Source organism: Apium graveolens, chromosome 1 (genome assembly GCF_009905375.1).
Source record: "Apium graveolens cultivar Ventura chromosome 1, ASM990537v1, whole genome shotgun sequence".
NCBI classification, from domain to species: domain Eukaryota; kingdom Viridiplantae; phylum Streptophyta; class Magnoliopsida; order Apiales; family Apiaceae; genus Apium; species Apium graveolens.
In genome coordinates, this window is record NC_133647.1 from 180,326,502 (window position 1) to 180,337,625 (window position 11,124).

General features: G+C 31.8%; 2 protein-coding genes across 3 annotated transcripts; one reads left to right on the top strand and one right to left on the bottom strand.

The window, feature by feature from the left end:
* The first annotated feature begins 489 nt into the window (after positions 1-489).
* LOC141672510 (MLP-like protein 423) lies at positions 490-1,520 on the top strand. The gene is made up of 2 exons (XM_074479130.1): positions 490-755; positions 1,043-1,520. Exons 1-2 carry the CDS (start codon positions 566-568, stop codon positions 1,324-1,326), a joined length of 474 nt encoding a protein of 157 aa, XP_074335231.1. The 5' UTR covers positions 490-565; the 3' UTR covers positions 1,327-1,520.
* A 5,485-nt stretch (positions 1,521-7,005) lies between these two features.
* Positions 7,006-10,751, bottom strand: LOC141672519 (cyclin-D1-1-like). Of its 2 annotated transcripts, none has more exons than XM_074479146.1 (6): positions 10,354-10,751; positions 9,997-10,086; positions 8,888-8,983; positions 8,583-8,784; positions 8,306-8,436; positions 7,006-8,233 (listed from the first exon to the last, which is right to left on the bottom strand). In XM_074479146.1, exons 1-6 carry the CDS (start codon positions 10,615-10,617, stop codon positions 8,012-8,014), a joined length of 1,005 nt encoding a protein of 334 aa, XP_074335247.1. In that variant the 5' UTR covers positions 10,618-10,751; the 3' UTR covers positions 7,006-8,011. The 2 variants fall into 2 exon arrangements, with proteins under 2 accessions (XP_074335247.1, XP_074335239.1); XM_074479138.1 differs by having other exon boundaries at positions 8,888-8,986.
* Between the last annotated feature and the right edge of the window lie 373 nt (positions 10,752-11,124).

Consider the following 11,124-nt stretch of genomic DNA (forward strand, 5'->3'; position numbering starts at 1 on the left):
TTAATCCCCATCCAACGGCCCTTAAACTGTTTGTTAACAACCTAATAATAGCAAACAGTTGCCACAGATCCTCCCCATAAATTAATCTGTTTCTGTTTAGTTGTACTATATTGCTTGTTTAAAGATAGTGACGCCAATACAGGAATCTAACTAAATCATGGAGTTAACTTGGCCTAACATGGCATGCTTTAACAGCAGCGCTGTAGAGCACGAGACAAGACAAGTTCATTTCATCGACGGTTGTCTGTGTAACTTATAAATTCACGGCTTCGTAAACTACATTTTTAAGAAGTGCATTTGAAGACTCTATCTACTTCTATGGGAGTATTATAGAAGAGGGTACCGCGGTTGGACCTGGAATTAACACCCTTTACCTAAAATCGAGCGGTAGCATCAAATACTATTTATTGAATTGCCTCAGCCAAAGTAAATGCTCAAAACTTCCTTGTGCAAATTCTACTTCACCTCTACTATATATGTGGAACACTTTCGATGCTTTTGCAATTCCATATCTAGATCCATTTATAACAACTTCAATTTCATAAATAATCATAATAGACAAAGTATGGCTGCAATTACAGGGAAACTAGAAGTGGAAGTGGAGATCAAATCAGACGCACAAAAGTATTGGAAAAACATTAGGGAGTCCCACACACTTTTCCCAAAGATTTGTTCTGATCTGTACAAGTCTATTGAAGTTCTTGAAGGTGACGGCCGATCTGTTGGATCCGTTCGTCTAATCACCTATGCTGATGGTAAGAATATGCATGTTATTTTTTATATTGCATATATTTATATATGCATTTAAAGTCAATCAGGGTGGTTTCTACCGAAAGCTCGAAGTAGGTGTAAGATTTACAGGTTTGCGGACATCAAAATCTCCGTCAACTAGTGTACTCTAAACATATCTGTTACTGTTAGAATACAATTTAAGATCCTGGTAAGTAGTATTTTAACGTCTTAGGGTTTTAGATGAGTCGGTTATTTAACAATATCGAATATGTATGGTCAAGTTTTAAATTTACTGTTAATAAAATTGCAGGAACACCACTGGTAACATTTTCGAAGGAGAAGGCAGAGGTGTTTGACGATGAAAATATGGCAATGGGATATAGCATCCTGGAGGGAGAACTGATGGAATACTACAAAAAATTTGAAGCACACTTTACTGTCTGTTCAAAGGAAAAAGGAACTGAAGGATGTTTGGTAAAATGGTGGTGTGACTTTGAGAAAACAAGTCATGAGATCCCTGATCCTAATGCAATTCAAGAATTCACCGTCAAGAATCTGAAAGAAGTGGATGATTATACCCTCCAGCAGGCCTGATATGATTCGAATTTCTAATGCAACAAAATAAACTGAAATTATATACTAGCTACATTTGAATATATCAAATGTTAATAATGTGTGAGGACTGAGGTGTGATTCTATATGTTTTTCGTGTGAGTGTTTGTATTCGTGTTCATGTTTGTGTTTGTTTTGATTTTAAATAAAGAACTGGTGACAGTCATATACTAAAATTTGGCGGGAGAGGATTTAAACCTGATTTATTTTTTGAAATAATTAAAACCTGAATTTAGTTGCTATAGGTTGCTAAATTGCAAAGTTTATTTTGATGGAAGCCTTGTAAACTTGAAGTTGGGCTAAAAACACCTCATTTAAACTATAAAAAGGGCTGTTGTGGGGCAAATAGAAAAAGAGGCTATGTTAATTAGGAAATTGAACTGTTATCTATTACCAAAGCCCATAATAGAGGACACCATTGGGTTCTTTATGAAGACAACTCAGACTTTTTTTGTTGAAAACTGACAGCTCAAAGACATGCAATGTCAATTTCATTCATTTGTAAAATTTACATAATGAGCATTCAAGAAAACATAATAGTTGCTTAACTTTGGAGAAGTTTGAAGGTGAATATAGGTTACTAGTGTTTCCAAATAATCTACTACAATATTCCATTTTCTTAGCTTGAAAAATGCAAACGTATAACGGATGCTGCTATTGCAGTATTTGTGTAATAGATCGCACGGTTTTATTCAAAAATATATTCATCAAATCATAAAACATATCACACGTGATAATTCCACCTTATGAGAAATGTATATCTAAGTTGTCCAAATTCTGCGTACGAGGATGAACACAAAAAGGCATTAAGAATGGGTTAAATTCGGACATTTCTGCATGCAATGGGCATGTACATAATATTTAAATACTATTATTACCCAGAAATGTGATCTTTATATGATTGCTGCTAGCTATAAACTTTCGGCTCAGATGCAGCTTAATTACAAAGTCTTATTTCACATGTACCTAGGGATCCACTATTTCTTTTCTAAACTCAGGCATCAAATACGGTGGTACATTTTTAAGTAGACTTTCATATTTTTGCATATTTATTTTGTTAACTAACTGGTCGTTCAATTGTACTAATATCATGTAAATAAACTCTATAAAGGTATCATAAAAAGTCCCCACATAATTTTATGTTATATTAAATTCTATTTAACATATTCTTTTTTTGAATTTAATTAAATATAATAGAAATATACAAACCGAAAGTAAATACGTGTGCCAGAAATTATAATATACCTGCATAAATATCAAGGTCGGCCCTATACATTTAAGTGTCCTAAACTAATTATAAAAATTATGTCCCTCTAAGGTTATTAAGATTTTTTTTTTGCTATTCAAAACTAGTTGTAAATAATAATAAAATTATATACAAGTTTTTTTAATATTAATCTAAAATACATGCGTTCGCCATAATCTGCTTACCCAAAGATAAACACTTTTACACTTATGAATGATTTATGGTTGTTGATGATGGAATATTACAGATATGACCATTTTCATTTTGTGTCCACTCTGTGAAATATGGGAGGTCCCTGGCAGGCAGTTGAGCACTATGAGAAAGCAATATAATTAGTGAATAAACGCTCCCTCGAGATACGCCCTCTTCGCACTTCATTTTCTAGTCCCTATCAATTTATCAGCGACTTTGATTTTCATGCATATATAGGGGCATAATCGTAAAAATTGGTAATCGGTACTAATTGGTTTAGGTAATAATTAGGGATTAATCAGAAAATCGGGGATTAATAGGAGAGATTAATCGTAACAAAAATCGGATATATTTAAATATTTTTATAACATTTAATATATTTAGCTTATTTATTATGAATTATATAATATAAAAATAATTATAAATATTAATCGGATTTTAAAAAATAAATCGGCCAAATAGTTTTTAAGGAATAATCAAAAAAAAAAATTAAAATCGGGGATTTTTAGAACAGTGTACAGGAGTGACATACTGAATCCAACTCTTTTCAAATATTTGTTTCCCTCTTTGCAGAAACTACTTATATAGATAGATAGTTGTGCTTAAAAACGTATGCATGTTCTTTAATTTTTAGTCTAAATATACAAATTAGCAAAAAACAATATATGCATGTAAATACTATTTATTAGAATAATGCTAGGTATCCTATAATTTATTTAGTAGGTATATATGTATATATGTATGTGTGTGTTCTATATTGTTATTGTTAGCAGGAAATTTACTATTGATAATATCATTACCATTTATAATATCGTTTGAAAAAAGTTTTGTAACAATTAATCTTCCCTAACTCCATTTTCCTTTTTGTTATCACACGCATGTGTGCGCTTTGTGCATGCAAATAATGCTGAGAAAGAAAAAAGTACCCATTCTCATGTATAATTTTTAAGGTGGAACAAAAAGGTTTCTTTTCATTTCATTATTCTTCTAATTTATTCTAAATGAGAGTATGTTCAATGATGATGTAAAATTTAATATAGGTATTGTTATAATTTAACATCAAAAATAGTTTGTGGTGTTAAAATAGTATCATGACTACATAATTAGTTTTATATTTTGGTCCATATTTTATCAACTATCCATGTATCCCACTATTTTGAATATAAAATTAATTTTTGTAGCTAATTTTTTTATTTTTCTTATGAGGTGGGTGGGAGAATGTGTGAATTATAACTTAGCCTTTTTTTGTTCTATATTTAGCATAAATTATATTATTGTACTATTTTAACACAAAATATAGAATATTATTATTTAATTTTTATTTTATAATATAAATATAAAATAATATAACACACGAACTTGCTCCAACATAATCATTCTGGACAATTTAAATATGATATTGGAGATTGGAGAGTGGTTTAATTCTACAGAATAACCATATGTATTTATCATTTCTTCTGATACATGCAAGATGTGTAACTAGAATAAAGTGTAGCTAAAGCAAAACAATATTCCTGCTTCAAAGTCTCCAAAATATACCCTTCCATTGGGAGAAATAAAGTAGTTTTTGTTTTTGGGCTTTACTATACCCACTTAGGATTCCCTCCTTTACAAAATAATTGTTCTAAAATTTAAAGTAAAATAGGATCTGAGAATGATCGATGTGATGACACAACTGAGTTCTGATAAAGTTGCTCATATTGCATTCAAATTCCTTTATCTATGTGTACTTGCGTCTGTGTTATAATCCATAATTATAACTATAATTTCAATACATGAATATATATACAATAATTATCAATATTATGAAATATAAATTAATCTAAATTTGGACAGTGGACGTATTTATTTGAATAAATATTTATAATTGGATGTATTATAGGTTATACTAGCTTAGTGGGTGGTGGATCATGAATTCATGATAGTAACTGGTGTTGACAAAAATCCAAAATGTTTATTTATTTTATTTATTTCAACAATTAATAATTTAATATCAGAATTCAGGCCCAAATTTGCAAGTTGCATGGCCACCTTAACATGAAAATAAGGATATGGTCCCTCACCCGTTAACAAGATTGTGTATATGTCAAATTGGTATACTAAATAAATGCATGATAAAATTTATTTACTGATTAATTAGAATTTACAAATAGAAAAAAACAAGTAGCACATTTATGTATAGGTATGTGATCAAAATCAATAAGAATGTGGTGGGATAGTCGGCCTCTGGCTATATATAATTACAATTCGTATAACAAATATTTTAGTCGATTATTTCACCTAAACTTTTGTCCGATACTTCTTTCAAAGGTGGGTCTATATATATTTCTTGACTAAATCGTGTTATCTGTTTGTTGATTAAAATGCAAACCAAGAAATTACTGTAATTTGACTTTTAGGAAATGATGGATGTTTATATTATTTGATCATGGTCGATGTGGACTGTTTCACAAATTCTATAACGAAATACATACTCTTCCAGTCCTCTGATCAAATTTGACAATAAAACATAACAAAAAAGAAAAACAAAATATATGAAAAAAAAATCTACTTATTAAACATGACAAGTATAATTTTTGGTTTTGGTTTAGTGAGCAGATTTATGAAAATAGGAACATTAATCCCATACACTAATGTTTGAATTAGAAATAGTGTTTGAAATGGGAACTCATTTCTTGTAAAAGCAAGTCCAATACTAGATACACAATAATTATACACATTGTTATAATTTGACATCAAAAAGTGTTTTTTGGTATTAAAATAAAATTCCAATTTCAATGTTAGTTGTATTTTTAAACGAAATAATTTCAAATTTAACTCATTTTTTTCTTTACCACCTAAATCTTATTTAAAGTTTACCAATATAGATATCATTTATGGTTACTTGGCATTAATGCATAAATGCATTCTTGATTTCAAATTTAAAATTAATGATACATATTTGCATAAGGATAGAACCCAAATGGTTGAATTTTTTAACATTTAGTTTCAAATTATGGAAATGGCACCACTTATAACATTGTAATATTGGACTTGCTCTAAGCCATTAAATCATATTCCCTCCGTCCCAATATACATGTCCCTTTTAAAAAAAAAAATTGTCCCAAATTACTTGTCCCGGTCTTCTTTCAATGTAAATTTAAGAATAATTTTTCAAAATTATTCTTAGATATGTTATTTCCAAGATTTGACTTTCTAAAATTAGTATTTATTCTGTTTTTTTAATGCATTTAATGTGGTATTTTGTTGAAAATATTGTCCAACTAACCATTTTCTTAATATGAGTTTTTTTTCCAAAAGGGACATATAAAATGGGAAGGAGGTAGTACTCTCCTCAACCCATGCCTTAAGTTTTCATATCATTCTCATTTTCATTAACGCACAAAATCATTCTCGATTATCATTCCAAGCATCATCCAAAACACCCCCAGGTTTGCTGCTATATTAGAAGATCTTTCTAATCATGACTGTTTCGAATTGTATTTTTACTAATCCGTGAACACGGCTCATGTGTTGTACTGATATATTGGTGCAGTTAGAGGGTAAAAGCCCGACTACTGTGTACAAATCCATTTACCAGAGCTTATAAGAAAAAAGCATAAATAATAAACATAAACATGCGTGTAAAATAAACAGATATATAGATCAGATGGAGAGTAGAAGGCCAAGGTAGAGTTGTCTGAAATCAAAGGAAGATAAGAAAACAGGGATGGTCAGAAATCACGAGAATGCACTACTCATAAAAGAGTCCTAGTCAAATGATGGAGCTGGATAGCCTTTCTTTTATTGCTCGAGGGGCCTTCTTTCACCAGTTTCTAGTCATTTCCTGCACTGCACCTTCAAATATACTACTACTACTACTAACACACAATTTCACACCTTGTTTTCATAAAGTTGATTAAATAAAACAAATGACTAAGTTACAAATCCTTTCATTTTCATCACATGCATGCCTCACCTGGTCCACAACTGTATGTAATTTTGTGTGTGTTGTCCTGTGAAAGACAGGCATATATATGGATTTTCGTGGCAAATTATTTTCAACAGTTAGAACTGTAAAGAACAAGATACAAATTACCGGATGTCAATGATTCGAACCTTGTCAGAAATAAGTGTGAGTGTGTTTGATTAGAAAATCGTTATCTGTAATACAAATCAGTTTTTCGGTAAGATAAATAAAACTGGTCTTAATTTGATCGAAACGCGAATTGGAAGACAACACAGATGAAAAGGCCCCAAAGACCTTTTGTATAATTAGGCCAAAAATTAGCCATCAAAGAGAGACTTTTCTCCCAAAAAAGAGAAGTACAGTGAACTTCAAATACTGAAAAAAGAAAATGACAACAAGCGCGTAATCAATAATACGCCCGCTTAAAACTCGAAAGTCCAGTATATGGTTAGGACTGAGGGGCCATTCCTGCCAAAACAACAAACATACAATAGCATGTACACACACATAGCACTCAAAAGAATTCATGGAGCCATAGCCATCTTGTAGTTCTCTCCTCTGTTTTCTTCTGTTCCAAATTCTCAATAGAATGATGAGGAAAACAGTGATGGTCCAGATTACAGGAGCACCTCGACTTCCTATCAAGGCTTAAGTAGAAGCCGAAACTATAAATCTCCATTCAAAAAAGTACTAGCTCCGCAACTTATAACTTAATGCCTATAAGTTACTTATAAAATATCTCAAACGATACCTTAAGTTTCCCTTGCAACATTATCATTGGTCCCACAATCTGCCTTCCATTTCATTCAAGATAGTATTGATTCAATAATCTATACTGCCATTGAATTCATCACCTCCCCACTTCTTTCACACTCCATATATGACTCCCCACTCACTAGTACTATAATTAAACCAAAATCTCACTCATTTTTTCTTCACTTTCTCACCAAAACACTGAGTATGTACCAGATGAACAAAATGATTCCCTTGCCTTGGGAATCTGCAGAGCCAGAGTCATGTTAATGAATGACTGGCACTGCCCAACCATAACCAAAAAAAATTAATGAATCTAGAGCCCTCTCATCATACATGCCTATATATAAAAGTAATAATCTACATCACTCATTATCTACTTTTTCGAAATCAAAAACCTCAATTAAATATCGAGGACTAATGGTAGACCTCTTGGACCACCATTATATTTGTCATTTTCTTATTTTTCTTATTTGTCTATGAAAATTATTATGCCTTCTGTTTGTTTCCCTAGCATGCACTGCACCTTAATCAGATGTTTCCAAGTCATCATCTACCCACAAACTGTTATTTAATCTCCTTCTTTTAAAAGATGATGCTGCTGATGAAGATGAGGATTCCGAGTCACCAAACGATCCTTTACTTGCTCGTGTCATGACTCGGATCTGTGGTAATGCTTTTGATCGCTTTCTTAGTCGAGTATTAACCCTGATTCCTTGCACCAGTCGATAGCAGCTGATAATATTCTCCTGCAAATTTATTGAATAAACACACACATACAAATTCGAAGATTTTAATTAAAAAATGAAAACAGATCTTACTTTACTGAGTCCTTCACACCATAATTCAGCATGTCCAGCATTGATATAGGAGAAGTTTGGAATATCATTAGCTGCGCAAAGAATAGTGGCAGCAGCTATGCATGATGGCCAATACTCCAAGAAACTAGCCTCTGCACATTTTCATTGATCATTTAGCATATGAATAAGTTGCGTTAATCATGACTATGTGCCGAAATCTAAAAACATTATTAATGTTCATGTATGCACTCTATAAACGTTCCGATTTGTGAAATCAACGATCCATGTTAGATAGTACCTTGTACATTCGACAGAATAATATCAGTGGCTCTAGAGATAAGGAAGTCGTTAAAAGTTCCTGCAGAATCGAGTTTGTAAGCAAAGAAGCTGAGAAAGGTGAATGGAGTGATGGATTTTAGCCTCCAATCAAGGACACCAAGTACAAGAAACTCCATCCTTCTGATAGTTTTTGGCTCAAATATAAAAGTTGCACCTTCAACCTACATATAAAAACATCACTTTCTACACTTTTAGGTAATGTTCTAAAAAATATGCTAGTAACTGTTAGCCACAGTAATATAAAAATTACAGCAAGTATATTACCTGAAGATCCAAAAGAGAAGGTACAATTGGTTCTTCCATTTTAGCAGCTAATGATAAACAAGCTGTGGATAAGAGTTGCAATGGCCACCCATTTGTCTGCTAAAATGTTAATACCACAGTAGGACAAATTTCAACAAATTAGATATAAAAAAACATTATTATAACGTTGGATTATTGAAAATTCTGCCACATTAGAATGAGACAGAGCCCCAATTGTCTGCTAAAATGTTTAATGACACAGTAAGACAAAATCCAACTAATGTAGCTATAAAATACGGAATAATTGCGTTAAACTAATGAAGAATTATACCACATTAGGACAAGACAAAGAGACGCTCCTTAATAACACTTTTACGACATTAAGGATTTACCTAACATTGTTTATATACACAGATATGGACAAGGTAATGACAGGTCATTTAGCACATTGCATATCTCAAAGTTAGTCAAGAATAAACTAATATTGCTAGGAAAATAATTAACTCAGCCCGATAATCCTAATACCTTAAACATCATCAACAGTACAAACGCACAAAGCCGAATGTTGAGAGAATAGAATCAGTTAACTTTCTGATTTAGAAAGCATTGTGAATAGATTATGTACTTATGATTTATAAACACACACTTGCATTTTATTGCAATAAAAGTGCATCAACCAACAAATTTGTTGGACCAAAGCAAGTTTTAAAGAGCGAACTTTCTCTCATTAAACGACACCGCATTTCTTAACTTTAAAAAATTAGGCACTGCTACTAGCCTACTACTAAAGTCCCTTTCGTTCCCCGGAAAAAGTCAAAATCTTTATTGAAAATTACAACCCTGCTCTAATCTCAAATCTCAATACATTAAATATAATTACATGTCCTCGAAAATGTTCCGAACTTAGCCTTGGCCAAACATATTTCAATAATTCTCTATTATTTTTTTAAAAAAATCTAGAGAAATCCGCTTACCATCTCATCTGCCTCGTGTCTAATCGAGTGCAAACAGTGAAAGAATATAATGTGCATAGTAAGATTTATAAATGTCTAATCTCATTAGTCGTTACGTTTAACAGACCGTGACATATTTGGAATTGAAATTTTGCTACTGTTAGATTTTTAATTTACCTCGGGTAAGTGATGACAGTAGAGGAAACGATCCAGATAATTGACGGAGAGATATGCCGTTATAGGCTGGAAACCATAATAATGTTGCACCTGCAATTTAAACATTCAAACATACACTCTACTAACTAATCCAGTCATAAGATAATTTCGAGTTTGCGAGTATTTAAATTTTCGTAAACAAATAGTACCATACTCAAAGTGTAACAACTAATAGTCTAGAGTACTAATCGTGTTATATAAATGGTTGGTGTAGTGGTTGAACTTTTGTTAAAAATTCATTTGTGATGTATACGTGTATAGTTAATTAGTAAAAAATAGTTTGCTAAGCGTGACAAAAAATGAACGAAAAAAGTATACCTTAAGAATCCATGCAACAGATGCTTGTCGAGCAGCTTGATCAATTGATTCCGATTGACTCTTTCGGGCAGAAATGATTCCCGGAACAAACTTTCTTTCATTTTCTATAAACAAAGCAATAGATTCCTCTATATCCGGAGATTCAAAGTCCGATGAACAAGCTGGCAAGTCTGCGGACAATATTTCGGAGTCCTCGCAGCAAAGTAAAGTTGAAAATAAGTCTTCAGTGCACGATAAGGCTGACATGATTGGCGATGAGTTCATGTTGGTTTCATCTTTCTTGTAGCTAGTCTTCTTGTTTCTCCGGCGAGATGTCGGAAAAGTGGTCGGAATGTTGACGTGGTGGAGATGTGAATGGACTTGGATGGTTTTTTAACTTGGTGCTTCTCTCTTGTGTGGGATATAAATATATGTGTGTGCCATGTCGTATTTCGTTTTTTTTCAATTTTTTATCTTGCCTAGGTTAATCATCAAATATTATTGGGTCCAAGTATATCCAATCGAGTGATTTATTGTAAATTTAATTTTATTAAAAAATTGTATTAATTCTAAATTGATATAAAAAATTAATTTTTCAATTACTAAGTTGATAGAAAAATTTAAATTAGTGATTAACTTGAGTCAAATTTATAATTTGCAATGAATAATCAAACAAATATAATGTTTTTTTATTATTAATCTAATTTGTATCATGCATTTTCTTGTAGTATAGAATCAAGGTGAGATCTCCGAAAAAGTTGCTGTCAATGCTTTGTAGTCTGTACTAGCAGA